The 27,054-nt window shown below is 38.7% G+C and overlaps 2 protein-coding genes across 3 annotated transcripts; one reads left to right on the top strand and one right to left on the bottom strand.

Moving 5' to 3' along the window:
• Positions 1 to 323: 323 nt before the first annotated feature.
• On the top strand, positions 324 to 7,544 carry ddx19b (DEAD-box helicase 19b). The gene is made up of 12 exons (XM_084730749.1): positions 324 to 533; positions 2,452 to 2,491; positions 2,579 to 2,668; positions 2,794 to 2,929; positions 3,169 to 3,261; positions 3,787 to 3,889; positions 4,127 to 4,241; positions 4,410 to 4,587; positions 4,793 to 5,030; positions 5,328 to 5,490; positions 6,062 to 6,253; positions 7,235 to 7,544. The coding sequence occupies exons 1-12, from the start codon at positions 477 to 479 to the stop codon at positions 7,294 to 7,296; spliced, it is 1,467 nt and encodes a 488-aa protein (XP_084586875.1). The 5' UTR covers positions 324 to 476; the 3' UTR covers positions 7,297 to 7,544.
• A 1,967-nt stretch (positions 7,545 to 9,511) lies between these two features.
• pusl1 (pseudouridine synthase like 1) lies at positions 9,512 to 26,471 on the bottom strand. 2 transcript variants are annotated; one of them, XM_084730770.1, is made up of 9 exons: positions 26,006 to 26,471; positions 25,766 to 25,881; positions 25,627 to 25,687; positions 23,704 to 23,891; positions 18,771 to 18,920; positions 16,025 to 16,195; positions 11,051 to 11,105; positions 10,653 to 10,815; positions 9,512 to 10,268 (listed from the first exon to the last, which is right to left on the bottom strand). In XM_084730770.1, exons 1-9 carry the CDS (start codon positions 26,021 to 26,023, stop codon positions 10,234 to 10,236), a joined length of 957 nt encoding a protein of 318 aa, XP_084586896.1. In that variant the 5' UTR covers positions 26,024 to 26,471; the 3' UTR covers positions 9,512 to 10,233. The 2 variants fall into 2 exon arrangements, with proteins under 2 accessions (XP_084586896.1, XP_084586889.1); XM_084730763.1 differs by having other exon boundaries at positions 9,512 to 9,649; positions 26,006 to 26,470.
• Positions 26,472 to 27,054: the final 583 nt, after the last annotated feature.

The raw sequence follows: 27,054 nt of genomic DNA, 5'->3' as shown, positions 1-27,054 counted from the left end.
TCATAAATAAACAGACATGCATCATCTTTGTTGCCACTGTGTGTATGTTCATATTTTGCTGTGCCACAGACAGGCACACCGTATTAAGGAAGGGTGAGTTTATAGAGAACGTTTTGGCGCCACCTACAGGCCCAGCAGATTAGTGTTTCTTGAGATTTAACCGAATCTTTACAATAAAGTACAAATGCAAGTTTTCATTTCGTTGAATGTAAGGTGTTTTGCTCAAATTTTGAATGTTAAGAGTCAGCATTGTGCCTTTTTGTAGGATGGGTTGGAACGTTCAATAAGATAGGAACTATTTTCGGCTGGCACTTGCATTCTACCCGGACATGTGAGCGGATGTACAGGTGCCCAAATCGGTTTCGGCACGCCATTGTGGAGAATAGTTACTTTCACATTACTGACTCCACACCCTGAGCTGGTTTTCGTACTTGAGTTATCCTCAGTCAAATAAGAAAAGAAGAAACTGTCCCACAATGGCTACGGACTCCTGGGCCCAGGCGGTGGATGAGCAAGAAGCCGCGGCGGAATCGGTAACGTTAAACCCCCTGAACTTACGCAACACGAGCTAGCGTGTTGTTAGCATGTTTTGAGGATGCTTTGGCCTTTCTCATACAGTGTAAATGTGCATTAGCTGCACAGCCTACTTTCCTTTAGATGAAACTGTTCAACTAACAGCACTGCCAGTGAGAGGATGGGCTCGTGTGACAGATAGTCTCAATTACGTCCACATCGAGTGAAAAACGAAACTACCGGCTGGCCTTCTCGGTCTGTCTGGCGTGAGAGCTAAGTTAACTAGCCTGAGCTGCTGAGATGCTGCTGCGTGCTCAATGAGTTACTAGCTTTAGCTGTTAGCTGGCTAACAAGCAAATGAGGCTGTAAGAGGTTCTAAAATAAAAGGTTAATGAAGAATAATCACGATGTATTCTCAGTTTATACTTCGCCTGTATTATTTCGAGAGGCATTAACATCGACTGGTCCTTACTTATGTAGTGGTAAAAATGATTTTATCAGACAAACAACCAGTGGTGGAAGAATAACTCAGATCCTGTACTAAAGAAAAAGTACAAATGTCACACTGAAAATATTCTACTGCAAGTAAAAGTCCTGCATTCAGATTATTACTTATTATATATTATATCATACTATGTTATGCAAGATTTATTATCAGCTAAATGTTTTTAAAGTATCAAAAGTAAAAGTAGTCTTTTTGCACTAAAATGTTTATGTTTTGGATCACTACTGCGTGAGTAAAATAAATGTCTGTAAAAGAGCTTTTAAACTCAAAGTTGTGAACACTCTGTGTGTATTAATGTATACACACATCTAATATTGACACACACTGATTAAACGAATACATAATGTGATATTTATTAGTTTTATTGATTTAGATGTATTTCAAAATTAGGAAATATTGTTGGATGGTGAAAATATACTACAGAATATGAAGTGTTTATCCAAAAATCCTTGGTTTAATTTGATTTGCCTTGAGTAAATTATTTCTTTAGTCTTTTTTTTAAACTTCCTTTTTAAATTGATTTTAATGTATGAAATCTTTATCTTAATGAACAACTCTTTCACAGTAAACAAACCTCTGCCGAACTTTATTACATTATCATTTAGAAACAAATCTGCTCCTAGCATTTTCAGTCATACTCATGTTCCCTGGTCAGCACTTTCCCATTTAGGTTATTATGTAATGTTTTTGTTTTTTTTTCTTTACACTTAAGCTTTCACAATTCACTGGTAACTTTCAAACATCAGCCTGTGAGTTATGAGAAGATGGCACTATGTGGCTGTATGACAAAGTCAGGCCTGTATTTGATGTGAATTATCTGAGGAAAGCATAGCAACTATTTATATATTCTATACACTGCAATTATTATTTTTTCAATAATAATAATGACTTGACTTAAATTTTAAAGAAATTCTTCCAACAACCATTGAATTTATAATTTACAGATGTTTTCAGACCCATTCCTTAAGTATAAGTAGAAATACTACACAGTGATGGTAAAAGTCCTGCATTCAAAGCAAGATGAATATTACTGCTGCATTTGTGATGAGCATTTTCCAGCTAATCCAAGACCGTTTTTAAACTGTTTATTTGACTTAAGATGTAGGAGGATTTTCTTGGCCCATAAAGGAATACTTTATCCTCAGAGAAAAATTCTAAATGACCAAATTTTACTTATTTTTTACTGGACACGAGGGGTACAAAAATTGTAATCTGAAAGAAAGATTGTTAAAGCTATGAGAAAATTCCACTATAATATTAGTATAATATTTTCTTATTAGATATACTGGGGCAGAAGTATAAAGTTAGATATAATGGAAATACTGAGTACAAGTACCTTAAATTTTACTTTTCAAGCACAGTGCTTGAATAAATGTATTTGGTAACATTCCAGCACAGCAAAAAAACTCTGTAAACTTTGTTTCTCCTTTCAGATTGGTAGCCTTCAAATCAAAGAAAAACCAGAGGAAAATGGTGAGTGTGTCAACAACAATAGTCAGAAAACCAGTAATCCAAGAAATGTTTTGAGTGTAAATGTAAGTCTGATTTTTAATGATGCAGGTACAACTGCAAACGCAACAGATTCCAGCAGCGCAGCTGCAAAGTCAGATGCTGAGGGAGAAAACAAGACTGCAGATGACGAGGAGAAAGGTGGGAAATTTATTATTTACATGATTTCACTGGTAACGCTGACTGACACTCTTGATTGTCTTTCATTGAGATGATTGATCGAATCTTGAGTTGTAACACTCATTGCAGCATAACTTGTTTTTCAGAGGACAAAGCGGCACAGTCGTTGTTAAACAAGCTGATACGGAATAATCTCGTCAATAACACAAATCAGGTGGAAGTTCTTCAGAAGGATCCCAACTCTCCGCTCTACTCCGTCAAGTCCTTTGAGGAGTTGCGACTGTAAGTGAATCTTCTATTTGTCCAGTCATTTCTCTCGTTGCACTACAGTATTTGGGGGCATCAGATATTTAGTTATTTAAAAAGGTGTTAGTCATGCATAGTATTAATGACACATGTTTGTAGTCAGAAATGATGTTTCAAGCCAACACACCCAGACTTTAACCCTACCTGTTCCAAGAGTGGCCCCCTCCGTCTGTCCTTTTCAGACAGAAGATTTGACTAATTTCTCTTGTGTGCAGCAAACCACAACTGCTTCAGGGTGTGTATGGCATGGGTTTCAACCGGCCGTCCAAAATCCAGGAAACTGCCTTACCTATGATGCTGGCCGAACCGTGAGTATACTGCACTTAATATAAATGTTATGGAATCCTCTGGGAAAAAAACTGTCTGTCTGAATAGTTTTTATATACATTTGAAATTAACTTAGTCACACCTCTTTTAAATGTAAATGTAATTAAATAGCCCCTTTGCCTTATTATTTTATACTTCAACTCATGAAAAATAGGAGCAATATATTGCGATTTATATGAATCATGATTGGCAGGAATAATATTTTTGCATCACAGTTTTCACTGAAAAAACTATTCAAGGGTGGTTGATTTGTCTTTTGCTTGGTCTGTACCACACAAACATGTTTATTTACAACTGGAGAACAGGATTTGTAGTCCAGGGCATCTTTGCAGCACTACAATACTTCATTATAATGCTGCTTTGTCACACATTTTTCCTTTATCAAAAAATTGCAGCTTCCAGCAACTTAGCTATTGGACATGGTCATATTGTGATGTTGAGAATAATTTAATTTGTTGTGCAGCCCTACTGCTTTTACTTGTGATTTAATTCCTTGTTTCTTCTAGTCCACAGAATCTGATTGCTCAGTCGCAGTCAGGAACAGGGAAAACAGCTGCCTTTGTCCTGGCCATGCTCAGTCATGTAGATCCCAACAACAAATATCCCCAGGTTGGTTTTTATTTTGGTCGCTCCTCTAGACGTCCTCAAATTGAAATCTTAAGTTTCCAAACTGATATGTGTGACATTTTGTTTGGTGGTAGTAGTGGTGATGGTAGTAGTAGTAGTAGTAGTAGATGGGCCTTCTGGTCTCACTCAATATTTATCCTTGATAACTTGAACTAAATGATAAGAGCATTTACAGTTTCTAAATCCTTTTTTTTCTCCCATTTAATTTCTCTGCATCAGTGCCTGTGTGTGTCACCCACGTATGAATTGGCACTTCAGACTGGCAAAGTAATCGAGCAGATGGGCAAACACTATCCTGAGGTCAAGCTTGTCTACGCCATCAGAGGAAATAAATGTAAGGCTTTTCTGCTTGTCTACAAAGCTCCGTTTGTAGTAGATATGGAAAACATTTTTAAATTAAATTCACTCTGGTGTTTGAGTTGTTCCTGTTGATGAAAACATAAATGCAGCTGAAACATGGCTCTGTGTGTTGATGAGTACTTGTTTCTTGTGAACGTTCCAGTCCAGCGGGGCATGAAGCTGCAGGAACAGATAGTTATCGGCACACCTGGTACCATGCTGGACTGGTGTGGTAAATTCAAGTTCATTGACCCCAAGAAGATCAAGGTTTTTGTGCTGGACGAGGCTGACGTCATGATCGCCACGCAAGGTCACCAGGACCAGAGCATCCGCATCCAGAGGTCAGACTAATCTCCAACACTGAGGACAAACTGGCTAGGGAGAAGAAAACTATTGATTAACTTCGAGATTATGTAATGTGTCCCTAACACATAACAAATTTGTTCTTGATGATACTCACAAAAATATAATTTGTGTTGAGTTTCTGTGATAAACGACCACAGATTTTGACCGCTTTGCCTTAACTCTCCTCTGTGTGTCACACAGGATGCTGCCCAAAAACTGCCAGATGTTGCTGTTTTCGGCCACGTTTGAAGAGTCAGTGTGGAACTTCGCCCAGCGCATCGTGCCTGACCCCAACATCATCAAATTAAAGAGAGAGGAGGAGACGCTGGACACTATCAAGCAGTACTATGTGTTGTGCAACAGCAAGGAGGAGAAGTTCCAAGCCCTCTGTAACATCTATGGAGCCATCACCATCGCCCAGGCCATGATCTTCTGCCATGTGAGTTCTCTCACTTCAGACTTACATATATGAGGTCTCTTAAAAATGTGATTCTGTTTCGGACCCTCAAAATACAAATTCTGGTAAATCTCCTGTGGCGACATCAGAATATCAAGCAAACCTGCTTTTTTTCAAAGGCTTTTCTGAGAAACCTGGCAACATGAGCTGACTTACTGGATTAGTCTACCAACGCCTTACGGAAACTGTCAGCACCAGACCTTCCTGTTAAGTTGTGTTTTCATTAGCACCTGGTTTGCTGGCCCAGTAGTCAACAGCACTTTCCTCTGTGTGATCCAGACAAGGAAGACAGCAGGCTGGCTGGCAGGGGAGCTGTCCAGAGAAGGCCACCAGGTGGCGCTTCTCAGTGGAGAGATGCAGGTGGAGCAGAGGGCTGCTGTCATCGACCGCTTCAGAGACGGCAAGGAAAAGGTCTTGGTCACCACAAATGTTTGTGCTCGAGGTAAGGACTGAGTGCCGTCAGAACAGGCAGCATCAAAATCTTGTCATCATATGACTTTCTATTTAGTTGTTATATTTAAAAGGCCATTTTATTCATATTTAATAACTGCTTTGCACAACTGTCAGACAGATGAAGGAGTTCACATTCATTTTGGATCATAAGTGTAGGACTTTTTGCCCTTTTTATTGTATTTATAAAAAGAGCTTCAGTTTCTGCCTGGTTCATCTGATATGGGTGTAAACACCCTTAAATTAACTGTAAACTTTTAATTTGGTAAAGTCCAAAGCTACAACAAAACTGTTCAAATACTTGCACAGTGCACTGCAAGTATTCCTTAAGAATTTGCTGGAACCAGCAGATGTTGGACATTTTTGCTCAAGAAAAGCCTGAAATAATAAATCAAATATTGAAATATTTGGTCACTTATTTTCTTTATATCAGCTAATTGATTAATCAATTTAATTAAATGCATTTGACAGTGGAATTAAATATGGGTGCATGTACTATCGCGAAATACAAATAATACAGTACTGCTCATGTACATGTCTTCCCACTTGTCTCACACATTTAGGTATCGACGTCGAGCAGGTTTCCGTGGTGATAAACTTCGACTTGCCAGTGGACAAGGATGGTAACCCAGACAACGAGACGTACCTACACAGGATTGGTCGCACGGGTCGATTTGGCAAAAGGGGACTGGCCATCAACATGGTGGACAGCAGGATGAGCATGAACATCCTCAACAGGATCCAGGAGCATTTCAGTAAGTCTGGAGCTGCTGAAGCACACGAACATTGTTATACGCACAAACAGCAGCGTCACATTGATTTTGATCTGTTTTTGGTAGGGATGCACAAGATTTTTTTTTCAGCTGACATTCATGGCTGGTACCAGTTAGATAACCAATAACTTTAGATTTTTGTATTTAAAAAAGTTCATATTCGTTCATATTTTTTTTATTTCATATAATATATGTTTATGCACATCTGTGGGGAAGAAAGGCTAAGATCTAGTGAACAAAGATGGATGATGTAATATTCTACAGCTCTGACTGAACCAAATCTAACCGACATCAAAAACAGTTCTGACTCTTCAGATGTTCTTTTTTTTTTTTTTTTTTTTTTTTTAGCAGAGTTAATAATAAAGTCACAGATATACTTTGGTTTTGAGTATTTGCCCTAAGAATTCAAATTAAGTACTCTAATATAATCTATCAAATCAAATATTGTTTTTGGTGATGTTTATTGGCTATAATTTAATTATGGGACTAATGACAGAGTTTCTGCAGGTTCTTAAGAAGTGAAAAATCCGTTCATCTGAAACCTAGGGTTTAAAATGTCTTAAATATGATTTTGGTGCATCTTGAAATTTGAATTATAAAGATTAACAGTACTTTGTTAAAGTTGTATTTAACTTCAGTCTAATTTGTAAATGTGATTTGGGGGAAAAAAATATCTAACACTGCAATTACTGCAAAAAGAAACCAGCACTGAACCAATAAACACTAATGCAAAATTTGCATTTACTTTTTTTTGTTTAAATTTAACTTGTTGAATTCAGCAGAAGCTTTGAAGAAATGATAATAGAAATTTCCTGTTATCAGTCAACACTTTATAGGCCCTGATATTTATCATGCATCCCTAATTTTGGTGTTTCGGTGTTCGAATATGCTCAACAGTTGTTCAACAATTTACTAATTTCATGGAGCAGTAACTGCCATTTTCTGTGGTTTCCTCCTCCACAGGTAAGAAAATTGAAAAACTAGACACAGATGATCTGGATGAAATCGAGAGAATCGCCAGCTAAAGAGAGCAGCGTTCATCGCATGAAGGACGCCGGCCTGACTCCCCTCCCCCTCTTCGCTCTCAAAGGACTGTACGCTCCTACAGTGTTTTATGCTTTTATTTTTTTAGCCGTCGGAGGAAAGAGCAGAACCACAAACACAGCATATGTTTACACGTGGATATGTCTCCTCTCAGACGAGTGTTTTGTAAGTCTCTGGAACATACCCCATTTCACTCTTTGTACCTCTTTGAATAAAGTCTATGATTTTATTGCTGTGTATCGTGATGCTGCACAGGCAGCCATAGTGGACTCTGTTTTACTGAACACACTTAGATTTAAAAAAACACGTTTTGGTGTTGGCTGTAGTGGTGGCATGATACAAGCTCTCCTGTAAAGAGATTCACAGATAACCCAAATAAAATAACCATTTTATGTGCCACAAAGTTTTTAATTTTAAACAGAACAAAGTATAATTGAATGTAACTGTATCATGTAGACTATTACAGCATTTATTATCGTGCTCTGTATTGACCAAAAGTACAAAGGGTGAAGTTGGGTATGCTACTCCAAGCAGTAGTTAAATCATTGATTATGATATTGAGATGGTGATGGTTGGGTTTCAAGGGTCTATGCAAACTTATCAACCTGTGATAGCTATTATCAAATACTATCAACCTGTACTCACATGAACACACAGAAATTAATCCTGAATTAACCTCAGCTTTAGCATCAGGGTGTGTCGTAGTCAAATGCCAAAAAAGGCTGCCTAGAGTGATAATACACTACTAACTCATTTAGGTGTTTCTGTTTAGCCGGTGATCAATCATCAGCCAACCACACATCTCACACACGTTATTTATATCATTTAAAATATGATTACGGCCATTATCGGTCTTCTTTTTCCTCCATCTGTCTCGTAAAAACCTCATTTTGATTCAAAAACTGTGGCCGTTTAGGTCTGATGTGATCAGTTTCCCTTTGTGTCTCACTGTCCCACACAATCTTTTTCAATCAGGGTCTCCAGTTTGACTTAAGCTCAGCTACATTCTTCACCCAGACTGTGCTGTTATTAAGGATTGTGAGTTTTAAAAAAATATATATATACGCAATGCCTTCCTCAAGTGCATTATATATACATATGATTTTGTTACTGATATTCTAAGACATCGGGCTTAATATTCTGGCTAACACTTGAAATTTTGATTATATATTGACTTATGGGCGTCTTTAGGATGTGTGAATTATCTTCTTGATGAAACCAAATGCTGAATTGACTTGAGGACCTATGCCAATCAGATTCACTGTGTTGCTCCAACATGGTCGCATGGATAGAAAACGTGTACTTGTGTACATATTTAAAAATTTTAGGTTTAAAGAAATAGTGTGACTGAATTATGGACACTTCTAAGAAGTGCAAAAACATTCCTCATGAGGTTCAATTTTTTGACAGATGCAGCACTTCGAATACGGTGAGCCTAAATCAGATAACCTGTTCGTAAATTATGGGAACAGTGCGACGTCAGGTGTATCTGATCAACGCGCTGGATCATTAAAGGCAGTGATTGGTCAGTCTGAACCTTGTACACAAACCTCATCTGGCTCCCACCGGTGCTGAGAAGACCGCTGGTGGTGGTCGGGTTTTAATGGACTGTTTACAGACAACTTGCTGAAAATCACTCAACTCCAATGAGCAGATGCAGCCAAATTAGAGGCAAGTGAGAGTGTGCTGAAAATCCACGAGAATGGTCTGTGAAGAAGCCGTGTATGCAGTTTTATTTGGACATTTGGATGTATACATTATCAGTGAGAGTGTGCGCACTTTGTTGACCCATAATGTAATACCACTGTACGAGAGCCATGGACACAGAGCAGTTTTGGCTATAGAACTTCTTAACACTCTTCTCCACATGTTGTATACCTTGTTTGATAATTACTGTCAGAACCCAGTTCATACATGTATACATAGGAGTTATAATGCTGCCTAACTAGGCTTGAAGCAAGTTGTCTGTTGTAACCTGAAGGTCGTGTGTAGATGATGATAGATTCAAGGTGTGTGGTATTCTGTAGCTGAGCTGCGTTCATGGACACAGTTATGTATTCTTAATATGTTGAATTAAAAGAACATGTAGATGTTCATCTGTATGTAGTCTAATGTTTATTTGTGTAAGTGGAAAAAGATTTAAGGCCTATGGCCTAAGACCACTGACTCAAAATGAGGCTGCTGTGAGAAAAAAAATACATGTATAAGTACAAAACTTTATTGTATACAGTAGTATGGACATAGTTTATCAGCATGATTGAAATAAGTAGAATTAATCCTCATTTCCACTGGAGATAAATTGCTCCACTGATGTTTGTGGTGACAGCTGCAGGTCTGTGGAGAGAAAGAAGAGGTCAGAAATCTGAAACATGTCCTGATACAGAAAGTTACACAGGGTTCCTTCATAGTATGGACATATTAAATATGAAATTTGATTATAGTGATTTCCAGGTCTGGATAAGTATGGAAAAAAGAAAATACAGTACGGGAAAATAATTGTCTCCAGACTATTGCCTCTAGTCTGTTTTCTAAAATATAACATTCCAGATTTCTAAAAATAAATGAATTATAAACGCAGTGTTTTTTGTAACAAGTATGATGTGTGACTTGTCACAGCCTGCAAGAGCTGTTGTTTCCATTGACCCTGAATAAACACAACTGCACAGACACTGAAAAATAGTTATTTAACATTTGCCAAATTATTTTCTGTTCTTATTTTTAAAAGAGACTAAAAATATGGGTGGAACAATAGTATAATATTATTTATTCAATATTTTTAAGATGCCGTAACTGATTCTGGTGAAAGATAGTTGACTGTTGAGTTCCCAGGTCATCAAATTACCAACACTTTGAACTGGTGGTTTGAAGATGATTATCTGGTGAGTCTCATTCACAAAACATATTTCACAACTTCAGAATCAGACTCGCCAATCAACAATATGGTCAGAAGAATCTACAGGGAGTGGAAAAGTGTGGAATTTTGAAATAGAAAATGTGTAGGAACCCTGTTTAGAAGGACTCACTCTGAAATAAGGCAATAAGCAGCCTAAACAATGTCTGAATTCAACCAACATCTCATTGATGGTGTAAACAAACACTACACTGTATGCTGTATTAAACTGAAAAGATTAGTCAAGATATCACCTTGGCCACTAGAAACTGATACTTTACTATTTTCTGACATTTTATAAACCAAACAAATAAACTGGAATGGTAAAACTAAGGTAATTTTGTCCATTTTTCCAATTTTACAAGTCAGTGCCTGAATTGTGGTTTTGCTGGATTAGATTTAGTCCGACTCCTTCTTGATGGAGTTATTTTCAGGTAGCCTCCTCACCTGTCTCTCTGTAGTCCACCCTGGTGAGGAAAAGGCCATGCGCGGGAGCAGCAAGGCCCTGTGGGTAGGCCAGAGAGTCCCGTGCCTCCAGAATCTCCTTCAGCTGGGGCAGGGAGAGCCGCCCCTGGCCTACTGCCACCAGGGACCCCGTCATCCTCCGCACCTGAAGCACAGGGCCAAAGCAACAGTGTTTACATTAATATTACTGAAAATATGAAAAAGAAAAAAGAAAAGAACTGTTTGCCTTTATCTTGGAAAATTGAAATGCTCCCTTTAGGCTGAATGATCCATGTTTTTCAGTCATCACCAGCAGATGGCACTACTTACTCACATTGAACAGCATCACACACACACATTTAAAGAATTAAAAGTACTTTATGACAACAGGAGGAACAAACCTGCTTATATAGAAAAGATCTGCTTGTAAAAGTCAACTCCCAGAATGGTATCTGTCTGGAAAAACACAAAAACAAAACAAAACTAGTGTTAAATGTGCAGAAAGTGTGAACAATATATATACAGTGAATATAATTGCATATCATTGCAAAAAAAAAAAAAGGTTTTAAAGTACATTCCCAAAACCTCTCATGAAATGTTACAATAATAACAACATCAAGTCCTGAAGGCATAACAGTCTACTTGTTATCACTGACTGAACGTGCCACATTAAAGAAAGGTTAAATATCGCCACAGGGGTTTAAGTGTCATTGCAGAAGAAAAAAACATATCTTGACTGGTTGTCAGATGTAATATTGCATTACTTGGTCACATAAGGACAACTCTATAGGCGCAGCATGAATCAGAATGACAGTGAATTTTATTCATTCCAGCTGCAAAAGGCCTGTGCTGCCTCTCATGTTTATTATATGTTAAGACACGTCTCTGCTTTATCTCTCTTTTGTTGGGTCTTTCAATTCCTTCCCCCCGCTGTGTGGACAGAGTTGGAGGCTGATGTGACATTCATGCTCATGCCAGACATCTGATAGAGCCGGGGACTCTTCCTTGTGCACAGATTTGTTTAAATGTCACATGCTGAATACACCACTGCAGCTTAGGCCCAACAGGATTATGGGTAATGCCATAAAAATATGAATCCCATTCTTTTGCAATTTGACATTCAATTTTTCTTTTTACTGATGTTTGTTGTCTCAAACTTTTAAGTCACAGCAGATCCCTCCCCCAAAACTGACAGACCTAATGTTTTGGGGAGGAAAGAGTGAACGGAGCAAACAGGCACATGGGAAGAATTGGGTCAAATGCAAATTTGACTCAGCGCTTGCTGTCTGATTACATTTGACATGTAAGGAGTGCAGAGACAGATTTATACAGCAGGACTGTTAGCTCATGGACTCATGGATGGTGAGGGGAAGTATCTGCACATGTGTCTCATGTTGCACAGTCATACATGTGCATCTGTGTCTCTCCTCTGACTTATTAGTTTACAGGATAATGACAATAATGATCAAGTCTAGTGTGGCAATACCGTCTTCATATCTCTGTTATTTTTCTACTCCAATCTAAAAAAAAAGAAAGAAAGAAATGATAATGAATATAAGACCAAATTTTTAATTACAGATTATAGATTAAAAGAAAAATATGGAACTGAACTAGTGGCTCAGAGAGGCTGTTCTAGAGTAGTGCTTTGAGCTATCATTACAGATATAGTAACAATGCTAACATATGCTAAGGCGTGCTAACATACATTAGCAAAAAAGTGTACCGAACAGCCATGCACGTGTATGTGTGTGTGCACTAATGCACGCACCACAGGCATTTTCATCTGGATAAATTGAAACTTTATTTGCACATACAATTATATTAACATGAATTAGAATGATAAATCGTGGACTTTTATTCTAGTACTTAGCACATCAACTGACAGGCCTGATTCCAGAGCAAAATGATTTAAATAGCTTTAACATTAACATAGCATAGCAACATTTACTGTGATTAAAGTAGGAAAGTCAATTAATCAGTCTGCACTGATGGATGAATATGGATGATTTTTTTCCACAGCTGCTTTATGCTGCATGCAAAGCTTCTCTTCAGTTCATGAATTCCCTGCAGCACCTGAAGGCAGCACTGATATGTTGATAAATCTGCGCGCTCTGTGAAGTGCTGTGCCAGAGTCTAATGCCTATCTCACACAGCCTCTCACTCTGTTTCCCTTCATTCATTTGCCTGAAAACAACACCGGGCTGATATATTAAAACCTTACAGACCTCTACACACGTCAGACTGGTTGGTTTTAACTTCATATTCTGCTTTTTAATGAGGAGATTGTGGGGCTCATCACTTTTTCAACTTTCTTTTATCCTTGAAACACATCACAGTGCAAACGTTGCTGTGTGACATTAATTAATGAACTATGATGACGCATGAGGTGAGATACAAAAGAATTATTTCTAAAAAAAGACTGAGCTGTCCCTATTATGTTTAACTGTGATTGGCACAGCTATTTCAGAGCAATGTGAAGTCAGTGATGTGACTGGTCAGATTTTATTTAATAATCACCACATCCGCTGATTTATATTCACCTTCATCCAGCTGTTTTGCATGGTGTGTTGCTGCACATACATGAACCAAAATAGAAGGTGCACATGAGGACACACAGTCCACTTGCTTGCCATTTATTACTGAAATTTCAACTCAGGGTGCAAAATATCAAACTGAAAGTGCAGCACATTATTTTGCATAATTGCAGTCTGTTTAATTGTGGCAAAAAGCAGGAAAATTTGTAGTGAATGTTGAAAAACTTAACATTTTAGTATTTTACAGACTTTGTACACCTAGTTTTAACTGGGAGGGTCAAACTGAATTTTTCATTAAACAAGGAATCCATTGATTAAAATTTTCACTGACAAATGATCAATTGTGAAAATTATACCAAGTTGTAGCCTTAAAAAGAAACACATTCAAAAGATACAGGTGTTTAGTATGAATGATAAAGTATTTAACATTTTATTCAAAATGGAAAAGGCAAAAGAATGTAATAACTTATTTCTTACAATACTGTACATGTATATAGTATAACTTAAATACACAGAGGCTGAATGTTATTTTCCAGTCAGCAGCAGATTAAATTCAGAGTAAATCCTCACCAGAAGTGAACACACACTTACAGCTAATGTACAGTAACGGCCAACACAACACTTTAAATGGGGCACTGTTCACTTAAGTACGACAGTGTTATCAACCCATGTTTTCCATGTCGAGCAGAGATCAGAGAAATCAGCCTCACATACTGCAGCTCCCTGTTTTAGGATCAAAAATTCAGTTCAACCTTTTGCTCTTCAATAATTCATGGATCAATTTCTTCTCATATTATCACCGTCGTGTAGAAGAGTAGTGAAAATAAACACACAGCTCGACTAGTTTGGCGAAAATGCAACCACGGACGCTTATGTGCAACAACACCACGTTCCGGATCAGTAACCCTGATGCTCACGGCTTGTTAATGCAGCACGCGTGTTGGGGTTAAGGGACTGTGTGACATTTACTCTGAGAATTTCTAACAGTCTGCTCATGTCCATATTGTGCACCATATTTTCAGGGCAAATAATTAATGCCAATGAAAGTGGTATTTGGCATGCAGAGTGACCCCCATGGGTGTGTAATCTCCCAAAGCCCACATGGCCCCCTCTCTCTTCCAGCCTCCCCACCTCCCTCTCTGATATGGATTATGCTGGATCCTTGTTGTCTTAAGTATATGAACCTGCATGGCACACAATCACACACGCAAGCATATTAATGAACACAAACAAAAACACTTCTACCTATATTATCTAACATGCAGTACAACTGAACATACCATTCTGTCAGAGACTATGGAGCAGTTGAACGAATTAGTGAGCAGTACTTCCTATGATTCATGTTCTGTTGGTTTGATGATTAAAAAACAGATTTTGCAGTGAGTCTGACTTGTGATTCACCTAAATATCACATCAAACACACCACTGACTGACTAAAGCTTGAAAGGGAAATTTTCTTGGCTGTATATGCACAGTTGGCTGAGTGGAGTGACTGTAAATGATTCAAAACTTCTTGAGCATCAGTTGATGCAAGATTGAGAAACACAAGATTTATCTTTTTTGGGGGAGTGGAAAGGCACATTCACAACTTCTTTACTTTCTTGGCTTTTTTTCCCTCCAATTCTGAATAATCAGTTCCCTGGTCATTGTTCATTGTTGGCCTGGGGAGGCTGCAGGACGCTATGTGCTGCCATCACTGTGCCACAACCTGCCACTTCCTTTCACCTGCCAGTGCTCAGCTTTACTGGGGGGCACAGAGATTCATGCTATCCCTAGATTTCACCCTGTCCTTGCAGGCACCTGATCCCAGTATGAGTAACTAGAGCTGCAGCAAGAAAGTAACATGCACACTGTCACTTGTGTACATTGAAACACACATACAAGCTGAAGGTACCGCTGCCCCTGCTTTAACTATTTAAGGATACATTTAGGGAATTTACGCTTATTCGATGAGAAAAAAATATTTGATCATTTAAGATGAAGCTACAGCAAGCAGACAGTCAGCTTATCTCAGCGTAAAGACTGGAAGCAGGGCAAACAGCCAGAGAATTTGTTAATTAGTGAGCTTTAGAGGTGATTGTAGATGGATTTTGTTAGCATTGGACAAAACCAACTTGCTGTTTCCAGGCTGTGTGCTAAGCTAAGTTAACTTGCTACTGGCTCCAGGTCTGTAGTGGTACAGACCTGAGTGGTACTGATTTTCTCATCTTGCTCTTGGCAAGAAGCTAGCAAATAAAAGTATTTTCCAAAATGCCAAATATCAAACAAATAAAAATTAGAAATTGTGAATCTTTCTTAAATATTCACAGTTTTATCTTCAAGCTGCACTTATCAACATTTCATGTGGACAATGGATAAAAGAACTACGTGTAACATAAAAGGATTTACCTGTAGTGACAAAACCACAGAGAATTATCACCTAAGTCTGCTGTTCCCTTCAGCTAGCCAGATACATCAAGTGTTTTTAGCTCATCCTTTTGGTTTTACCCTCTGCTTTACAGTTTTCGTCTCTCATCTTATCATCATCTGAAGAAACAGACTTTTCCTGCAGGAGCTACTGGAAACCAAAACAGAACTAAAAGAAGAGTGGTCACCAAAAAGCTGCTCTGTATCTGCTGGATGTAAAAATAAGCAACTGTTTGCCATCATATCTGTAATAACATTTTAATAAGTAGAAAATATGATAATGTTGTGTTGACAGCTTGTTGCATTGCCTCCACGTGGCCAAAAAATAATGTAGCTTCAACATGACGCCTTACATCAATAACTGTTTTTAATGTGCCACATGTGCAGTCTGCTGGTGTAATTAGTGTACTTGAATACATACAGCATATAACCCACCTGTGGAAATGTGCTTGTACAAAGGAGCTTCCTGGCTGTATGCTGGCCACATCCAGCGTCTTCACAGGGTTTTTAAAAGGCATGTCAGAGTTGACCGCCCTGAAGCTGCTGAAGTCATGAATCCCGACCAGCAGGTTGGCAGCTTCACGCATGGCTCCCACATCCAGCTCCCTGACCAGAGGCAGAAACGACATATTTTCTTTGACAAGTGATAATGAAAAGCTGTTAGTTAATAACACACATCTGAGAGTAACAGACGTCTTAAATCAACGTTTTCAGGCTCACTGTTAATTTGCAACTTGACCTGAGAGCGACCTGCGTGAACAGCAGCAGGGTCAAACAGCTGGGATGTGGTCCACACATTCAGTACAATGGATTTTCAGGCCTCCGTGTTCCCGCTCTCAAAGTAGAATAATTTATTGCTCGACTTATATAATATGACGTTTTCTAACACACAATGCCACGTGAGAGAGCAGAGCATGTCGGCGACCAGCTCATTTGAGGGAGAGAGTGGGAGTTTGCCCAGCGCTCAGGTTCTCTACAGTCTCACGCTTCTGTCGCTGCTTAAATATGATCTGACAGAGAGCGAGAGGGAGGGAGAGATACAGGGAGCGGAGGAATGACTCACTAATTGAAATCCTGAACATGAGAGTCATGAATGAAGATGTGGTGGAGCACTGAAATTACAAATTTAACAGGCAAGTTATTCTTGTGTTAAGTGTTAACTTTTTCAAAAGAGATGCTTGATTCTTCCCAGATCGTATTGGTCAACAGTTTAAACTTTCATAACATAGCGTTAAAATTTTCAAGGGAAAGTTTGAACATGGCATGCAGTTCAGAGAAAAAGAATTCTTGTCTGACAACTAAAGCATCAATATAGTATAATACACAAAATTAGGGTGGCATGATGTGGTAAAAACCTAATATTGCAATTATTTTGACAGATATTGTAACTGCGATATGATACACTCATAGGAAATGATCATTTTTGCACTGAAATAAACGACTATAATCATGATGATGTGACACTTGGTGGGGTGTACCAAACAAACGTGTTTTCTTTCATCTAGATTAATAATTGATTGGTCAGTTGTTCAACAGAAAATTAATCTGCAATGATTTCAAGTCAACTATCAAGCAAAAGCAGCTTCTTACATCTGAGCCTTTGCCGCTTTTCTCTTTGTTGTATCACTTTGAACTCAATACCTTGAGTTTTTTATGTGCTGGCCAGACAAAACAAGCAAGATTTTTGCCTCTGGCTTGGGGCATTTTCTGACTTTGTACAGACCAATTGAAACAACAACAAGAAGTTAAAGGACCAGTGTGTAGTTTTCGTGGCAGCCAGTGGTGAAATTGTAGATCGCAACCGACTCGCCCTCCCCTTCCAAGGGTGAGAACCTGCAGTTGCTGCAAAACTTCTGTTTGTCTGTTCAGGGCAACAGTAGAAACGTGATCTAACATGGTGGCCTCACTCCCTCTACAGATATAAACGGCTCATTTTTAAGGTAACGAAAAACACGATTCTTATTTTCAGGTGATTATACACTAATTATAATACTAATACTAATACTAATTATACACTGAACATTTAAGAATTTTAAAATTCAGCCCCTATGGAGATAATGGGGTGATTGTTGGTTATAATTTTTCAACAGCTGGCAATGTTACATGAAATGTTTAATTTCTTTTACGCCTGACAACCCAGTATAAATATAAATTCAAATCTTCAAAAATAAAAAATATAAAAGGTATATGAAGAGTTTGTTTACACTATGCAATCACTCTTTCAATTATCTCCTAACCTCTGCTGCAACATGATCACTGGATTTCAAAACACTCTTAGTGTAGTGATAAAGTGATTCAACATTAAAATGAAGAGTGGAGATGAATATTTCTTGCAGTGGGAGAGACGGGGGGGGATGATGACGAGGGAGAGGCAGATCAAAGAGAGGAGAGAGAGGCTGCCGAGGCAGAGACGCTCAGGGTGGAAGAACGAGATGGATGCTGAAAATGAGAGAGGGGATAACGAAGCAAAGGCACCAGAGAGAGAAACAAGGGAGGGATGGAGAAATAGAGAGAGGTAATGAAAGAAAAAAAAAAGTGTAGTGGAGAGAAGGAGATGGCTGAGAGAGTGAAAAAAACCACACACACACAGTCAGGGTAATGTGCCTGGGTGTTGTTCTGCATGTGTATAAGCCTGCAGCTTATCTTGCCCTACTTTTCCCCCAAAAAGTGAAGAGCAGACAAATGCTCATACGTACACTCGCTGTAATATGTTTCTTCACGCTCCCTCCTTCCAATCACAGCTAAAAGAACATCATCTAAGCTATGAAGCGCTCGCCATTTCATCTGCATCTTTTTCTCTTTCTGCGCTCTGTCCATCCTTATCCCCATCTCCTTCCTCTTCTACCTCTATCTCCTTCCTCTCCCTCCATCTCCTTTGTTTGTTTTTGGGATGTCAGTTCACATAAAACACTTTGTTTGACTGGCCCTAATTTGCAGTTCCGGCGTGGCACGTGTAGATTATTCATGTGTTTAACGTGCCATTGTTTATGCAAGGCTTGGCATAGGCTTATTGTGGGTGTGTCTGTGTATTTGTGTGTGTGTGTCTGGACCTACTTGTTAGATCGAGCTGGAGTCTGAGCCCCGATTTTTATTTCTTAAAGGAAATCATCATGCACACAAACTCAAGAATGAAAAGACAGTGAATGAAAAGAGGGGCGGCGTACGAAGCAGGATAACTCACGTGTTGCGGAGGTTCCAGCACAGCTCGTACTCTGTGAGGGGAAGCAGAGATTGGTGGGAGAGCCCCAGGGCTATCCGGTAAACATAGGTCCGAGACTGGGCACGGTAACGGGCGTGGAAATTATCAGGCACGAAGTGGGCGCGGGTGACCCTGGCAGAATGACAGAAGAGAAGTTAAGAGTGGAGAAGGGAGAAGGGAGAAATTTGAGCTCTGGTGTACGTCTGACATCATGGATGTGCAGTAATTTCTGAAAACAAAAATCACAAAACATAATACCAAAAATTTGAATTTTTGGTGGCTGTGTGGAAAATATTTTGCAAAACTCTTTCAGTGCTAGACAGATCTGGACTGTCTAGTCTAGTACCTGAACTCTTAATTACCCTGTTTACGTGCGGCATGTTTAAAACGAAATGTGTTGCAGACATCACATTCAGAACGAGTGTATATTACAAAAATATTCTGGCTTTGTACTGTATTCAACTGTACATAGGCTGAAGATAATTTGCAAATCAAAGCATTTTTATTTACGTTTCACAACGTCCCAGCTGTTCTGGAGTTGGTGTTGTAGCAGCCAGTCACCCTGCCTCATTTCTTCCTCAGACTGAAGCAATCCCAAGACACAGATGGTGGTAATACTCTCATTTTGTATCGCCAGTGAAAGAAACTGCTCAAGTCATTGTCCAAAATGCCAATATTTGCTGCTTTTTACACAAAAGCAAACCCATTGTCAGAGTCATTAAAAGGCTGCCAAGAAGCCTAAAGAGCCAAGCGCTTATGCTCACACAGCTAGCATCACAACAGACTCAAGAGGCTGGGGCTCTTTGATGTGACTCCATCAGGGCCACAGCTAAACACACGACACATGACACACTTCCTGTATATCTGTGCGCACACAAAGGCACACAGGCAGGGACAGATCATGTAATAACTCTAATACAGTCACACACAATTTCCTCTGATGATTAAATCAATTCCGATGTGCGTGTGACACATTGAAGTCGACTGAGGAACTGGCATCTGATCAAAGTCCTACACATGTTGCTCGATTGACTTTGTGAAACAATGAACCAAACTGTGCCGGGTAATAAAACATCAAAGCTTTGCAAAGAAGTTGACTAAAATAAGATTTGAATATATTTGGCTGTAGTGTAGCCTTTTCAAACTGTTCAAGCTCTTGTGATTCCCATGGCTCGTATTAGAGAAATTAAAATCAACTTCGTCAACTTAAAAAAAAAAAGTTACATCATTTACTGACAGATTTTATGGAAATCTATTATTTTAATAAGTTAAAGCTGGGGTAGCTGATTCTGGAGAAAACTAATTTGTTGAATCTGTAACTGATTGCTGAATCTCATTTCCGACTTGTCAAATACTGACGTTTCGGGAATGAGACTCAACCATCAACTATCTTACCGATCTGTGATTGGCCAAAGTCACCTTTCACAGGTTATATTTTCTAAAGCCTGAAAACTGAGCCAAGAGGAGGAGCAGATACTGAGTTTTCTCTCAGACCACAAATACATTATGCTTAAAGGTTATTTTGGAGCTTTTGCTCATTGATGCAGAAAATAAACTGCCAACCCCCCCTTTAATGGAACCTATCTATCTATGTAAATGGGGTAATACCAGCAAACAATATTTCTTTATGGTAAAGGATTTCATATTTGGCTGGCTAAATTGTTTCCTTTTTGTCCCAAAAATTTACTAGTAGATAATATAAACATATAACTTCATGAAAATATTCTGATCAAATTAGTTATGTAGGCAATAATTCCTGCTTTTAGCTGTTAAAAAAAATGCTGTATTTATTTTTGTAAAATATATCAGTGAGAATTATTGATGTGTTTTCACTTGTCTATTGCACTAATTAGGCTATCATAAATACCATCATTTAAACCAGATAATGATGGAGTGTCAGAAGCATTTGTGATTAAAATCTTTTTTTGAAAAGTGTCTTTGTAAGCTCCCTCAGTTTAACACATCTGTCACCTCTGCCAGGACACTGTGCTTCATCTCACCCTCAGAATGTGTAACTGATTTTTATAATATTAATAACAATAAGTTATTCTATTTGACTTCTTCTGACATGACACGCGCAACTCCAGCTCCCTGTCACAAATTTAACCCATTCTCATCTGGTCACCCTACTCACATCTGTAAACTCAAAGAACAAAGAGCTGCAGCCAGCTGTGCCAGTGTGACTGTGACAACACAAACCACACCAGCACCCTATAGTGTTTGCCCACAAACGCCTGTACAAAGAGTATGCATTCATTCATTTGTGTGTGTGTGTGTGTGTGTGTGTGTGTGTGTGTGTGTGTGTGTGTGTGTGTTGTGTGTTAGAGAAAGCTGGAGGTGACAAAGGGTTTAGCCATGTTAGCATGTATGAGAACAACAACATTGTTCTAATGAGAACAATGATGAAAAAATACACACATCCCATGCATGTACACACACGTCTTGTGTTCTGTACACAGCACTGCGTGTACCATCTATCTGCGCGGATGTGTGTGTGTCTGTGTGTGCGCGGCAGTGCGCTGTGTGAGAAACTAGGTTACGTTTCCAGGGGAGGAGATTGGGTGCGACACGTGGCAGAGGAAACCCTTGGATGTGCCTTTAGCGCCTGCTCCGATGTGAAGTGACAACCTATGCCTGGCCCTTAAACCACACACACACATAAAATTTTCATAAGCAGTGTACCAAGCGTGACCTCACAGTTTTGGGAAGTGGGGCATTGTTTGGCATGGCACCATTTTGCTACTCAGCAGTTTCCCCTGATGGGAAAAGGGACATTCATTTTAGGCTAATTGAGGCCCTTTTTCACGGTGAGTGAACCCCCGACTGGAGGGAGATTTTTTAAAGTGTGCAGCAGTCTATGTTTAAATCTTGATTTGGCACTCGATCTCAGGAGGCAGCAGACCAAAGCGACGTGCCAGGAGCAATATTCTGATTGTTGCTGTAACAAAAACTCTTTTTGGTTACTTCTTCCCTCCAAGAAAGCTGTGAGACGATGGTTTGGGGCGCCAGATCTGACGATGTGTTCAAAAATGAAAACTTCTATCCAATTTGAACACAGAGAGTGTGCGTGAACATGACTGGTGATTTAATTTTTTGGCACTGTGTATATAAGGAAGTTCAGAGCCTATAAATAATTCTGTTTTATGAAGCATCTTCATAACATACAGTACACCGCTGCTCAGAACAAAAAGCGTTTGTGCTGTATATTTCTCTGCAGGTTTCACATACTAATCAAGATGGTAATTTCCATTTAGCTACTGTATCTGTGTGTGTGTGTGTGTGTGTGTGTGTGTGTGTATTAATGGATGCTATAGACCAAAAAGCAGAGCAGGGATAATCCTTTCTAACCTTCTCTCTGCAGGTTTAGGGATTAGTGAGATGCTGGGAGCTTCCCTTTCCTCCCTCCTCTCTTCTCTCTTTCTCTCTCTCTCTCCCAACAGGCTTGTTCTGTCTCACACTCTCACTCCTCGGTCTTAATTCAGATCGTGTCCAAATCTGTTTGGTCCTCCAACTTTGTCTTTCCTCACCCTCTCTCACTGACTCCCTTTATCCCTCTCCTCTATATCTTCTGTCACTCTGTTTTTTGTTTCTTTTCTTCTTGTATCTAAGACAGAGAAACGGTTTCATTTTAAGAAGTATCGCAGCAGTATTCACATATATATGAATATATAAGTGTTCATAAGACAGTAACTAAGGCGTTGAATAATGCACTGGTGTGTAATGACATGATTAAAAAGAAGAGGATAAGAAAAAGGAAAAAAGGGAGGCGATGGGACGCCACCAACCAGGATTTGAAATGCTTGCACACAACTCATGCTGCTCTTTTCCTTTAAACGCTCAACAGGTGAACAAAGATATGCTAACTGAAGACAGCTGGACAGTTCAGATTATTTGAAGTGTGGTTGTATAAGGTACTTATCAATAGTCAGTGTACGTACTTACCTAAGCTAATATTTTAGAGTTTGAGTGTATGCTATAAGTAAAATAAAGAATAGAATATTTTCACTGCTTTTCCTTGCCAACAGACAGCCTTTTCTGACAGGAAGCTGCCCTTATAAAAGCAAAATATCCAATACACTTTCTGTATTTTTTATGTGCTTTAAGACCTATCCATTCTATGTATTAGATATTTTTTATCTTTTTTATCTTATTTTACTATTATTATCAATTGGGTTTTAGTCTCCATCTTTCACATAAATTTTTTTCCCCTTGTTTTATGCTCATTCTATGTCATTTTCATGTGAAGCACCCAGTGCGTGTAATTTCTTTGTTGTAAAGCGCTTTGAGCAGCATTTCTTGGATGGAAGGTGGTATACAAATAAAGTCTATTATTGTTGTTAAAGTTTTAACTACAATGTCACAAGTTTAGTCAGTTTGGCAATTTTTAGTCCTTTTTGTCACATAAAGATGGCAAACTTGACAAAATCAAATATTTTTTTGACAGAATTTAAAAAACAGTGTGATTTTAGGGGATGAGAGAGGGTTGATACATGATGTCACCACAGTTACTTTCTTCTTAAGTGGCAAACACAACAGTCAGCATCTGACATGATGTTATACATAAAAACACTGCAGACTGAAAATGGTTCAGAAGATGCCCTCAGGCAGTATTAAGTGTAAAGTTATTTGCCAGGTGCTGAGCCTCATAAATCTACATGTTTGATGTTGATGTTCTACCCACAACATTGTCCCAAGAACTATGTGGGACAGAAACAAACTAATCAACTGTCTGTGTTTGAAAAGTCCCTCCATGTGCAAAGTTACAGACCAGTTAGTTCAGATCACACATTCTGATGAATAACTTCATTAATTTATTCCTTAAGTAACATGGAAAGGACAACTAAAAGTAACACCAGCAACATCACAGATATTGTTCAACACTAAAAGTTTATGGCAGAACATTAATCTGACTCACCTGATCTGCTCTGTCCTGAGGTGGAAATTAAGAGCCTCAACAAGAACATCTTCAGTAAACGGCGGCTTATCGTTCTTGCGTTGAAGGTCAAAGTGGGCGGAGTTTGAGAGGGCATGGACGCCTGTGTCTGTCCTGCTGGAGACTGACAGAGATACCGGGTTGACCGGCTTCAGCCTCCTTATTGCATCCTGCACACAGACAGAGACAACATCAGAGAGATTTTTAAAAAAATGTGGGATTGTTTGACTGTGTAAAAAAAAGAATCACCTCTGAACTCACTCAGAGCTTACCACAAATAGTCAGACGAATAAGTTACATCATAGCACAGAAAAAAAGGATATCAAATAGACGTCTAAACAGCAGCAGCATGATGTGACAAGAAAATCTTTGTGTGTATGTGTGTGCATACTTTTTTCAAATATATTTTTGGAATTTTTTATGTCTTTTATTAGAAATGCAGAATTAGACAGACAGTAGAGAGCTGACAGGAAATGAGAGGAAAAGGTGATGGAAATGACGTAACAAAGGCCCTCAGTCAGATGCGGTTCATGTTCGACAGGTGAGCCCCTGGACCACAAGGGAAAAGGTTATACTGTAGGCATTATATGCTATTAAAGACCCAGTGTGTAAGAATTATGGGCTTGTATTGACAATATTCACAGATATGTTTTCATTACAGTACAGTCACGTGTACACAAGATTCATTATGTTTTTGTTATGTTACACTGAGCTGTTTATATCTCCAGAGGGTGTGGGTCCTCTTCCATGGAGGCCGCCATTATACATCGCAAAGTTTCTACAGTAGCTCAGAATGGACAAACCAAACACGTACTCTAGATTTGGCCTTAAGTGTTTTTTTGCGAGTTTTGCAGCCACTGTAGGTTCTCTCACATGTTTAGAAGGGGAGGGTGAGGATGTGTTTGCAATCTGCAAACCCACTACTAGACGCCACTAAATCCCACGCACTGGTCCTTCAAGACCAGTGGTCACTAACTATACATCGAACTGATACTTATTTGCCCAACTTACGTTTGTGTCCTCTTTTCAAACTCTTCATTCATGTGATCAGCGTATCATCATGATACTAAATGACGTCAGGTTTTAAAAATGGATGTGTTATTACCCATATGATAAACTGTTTTCAGGAATTAATCATGAACCATACTAATACTCAGTGGTGAAAAGAGTACTGAAAATCTGTCAAGTATAAGTACTGTTACCTTGCTAAAATATTACTCAATTACAAGTAAAAGTACTGGTGTTATAAATATACTTAAGTAAAAGTACAAAGTATTCATCTCAAAAACTACTCAGAGTATTAGTTACTTTTAATCATTGATGTCACACATCAACTCTCCAAACTGGGACTGCAGATTTTGTGCTTTTTCCTGAACCAATAGTTGAAAATGCTTATAACTGATTAATAACTTATAAGATATAAAGGATGTTTTTTTCTGCAGTGTTTTGTGTTGTTTTTCATTTCTGTGTCATTGTTCTCATTGCCCCATTTGTGATCAGATCACATTGTTGGCCTCTAAAATGCAGACAAAAGGTTTGGATATTAATTCAAATTGTATTCAGTACTCAACTATGGGTTTAAAAGTAACTAAGTAGAGTACATACTGCAATACATACTTAAGTATGTGTGAAAGTACAGGCTAGAAATTCTACTCATAAAAGTACAAATAACTCCAAAAAACCTACTTAATTACAGTAATTTTAGTATTTGTAATTAGTTATTTCCACCCCTGCTAATATTATAATGTGCTCACACTCCAGAGGCACCTTCACAACAAAATACAGGTAATGTTTTTAATGATAATTTAGTTACCTTGTTTTCTGGTTTACTGGGCTAAACCTGATGTTGGATAGAAGTAAAGAGGAAACACGTATTGTAGGATAAGCCATTTTAGTAAAACATACCTCCAAGTGATCCTGGACCCCTTTCTTACGCAGCTGATGTGGAGGCACTTTCACTGCACCACTGTAGGGAAAATGACAATCAAATAATCAACGATAACACCAGTTATAGTAACAATAACTTGTTATCCGTACAACACACCTGTATTTTGTTCCAATGTACTGAAAAAAGATGAGATAACGTGCCCAGTTGTGCATGGTCCCTCCAAATGTGTTTGACACTTCTTGATCATACTGTTCTCGTTTACGAGAGTGAACCTTCACATTAAAAGCATTTTAAACATCGTATTCACGTGCACAACTCTGACATCGGCACCGCGTGCGCGACTGCAGTTTTAAACTTTGAGATGTGGAGAGTCAGTGATGGACGAACTTTACAGACCTCTGAAGAGGAACGCATGTGTTACAGACGCGACAGACCACAGCAGAAACAACACAGCAGACCGAGAGGCAACACGAACATCACCGAGTAGACTCATGGTTTACTTTGTAGTCCGGAAGAAGATTAAAGACGCCAGTTTCAGCGTCTTAATTTACGTATTAAGAGAACAGGTTAGTGCATGACTCGGTATTATAAATCAATACTATATCGATACGTTGCTCTTGATAATTACTTGATAAAAGAACCAACATAAAAGCGATGTGTAAAACAGGCAAACTACAAGCTAAACCACACAGCCATCGTTGGTAACAGGTTTGTCCTCACTGCCTGAACAACATCCTCTATGTTTGTACGTACGCACTCATACGTGTGACATAAAATTAAATATACATATTCATGTGGATTTTTAGGAGAACCGTTTCTTCCTCTGAAAAAGGACTTTCACGTCGGTCCCTTTTTGATGGCGTCATCATCCTCAGAGGGGTGTGTGTGTGTCGTCGTCACCGAGCCGCAAAGCCATCTGCGTTGGAAATCATTGAGACCAGAGACTGTGTGATTTAGAGATGTGTCAGCTGACAGTGGGGTAAAAACAGTCAACACGAGCGACAGACCGGTTCAAGATCATTGGGAAAAGATTATAGAACTACATAAAGTAGAAAGGAGACAACTGACTTTGGTCGTATTCTATTTAAAAAAAATCTTAGTCAGATAATAAAACTGAAATTTCTCTCTTTTTTTAGTTCGTTGTTGCACACCATAGTCTGCTGTCAGAAAAAAGCCAATACGTTTCATAATGTTCTTTTTTTTCTTGATTATTTATTGGTAAAATATTATTTTACTAAGAAACGTACCTTTCATTCAGTCATACTGAAATATGATCATTTTTACAACACTCAACATACAACATTCAGAATAAAAGAAAAAATAATACCAGTATAAAGAACAAGCTCTATGAGGGAAATGTAAACGTAAATATATATTATGATCTTATTTAGGTGGATGTATGAAGTTGTTTGAAGCATTCTATCCTTATGAATGTGATATTTGCT

The sequence above is a fragment of the Lutjanus erythropterus genome, chromosome 2 (assembly GCF_056507025.1).
Source record: "Lutjanus erythropterus isolate fLutEry1 chromosome 2, fLutEry1.hap2, whole genome shotgun sequence".
NCBI lineage: Eukaryota > Metazoa > Chordata > Actinopteri > Lutjaniformes > Lutjanidae > Lutjanus > Lutjanus erythropterus.
Note: the sequence above shows the minus strand (reverse complement) of the source record. Positions and strands in the feature narration are given on the sequence as shown.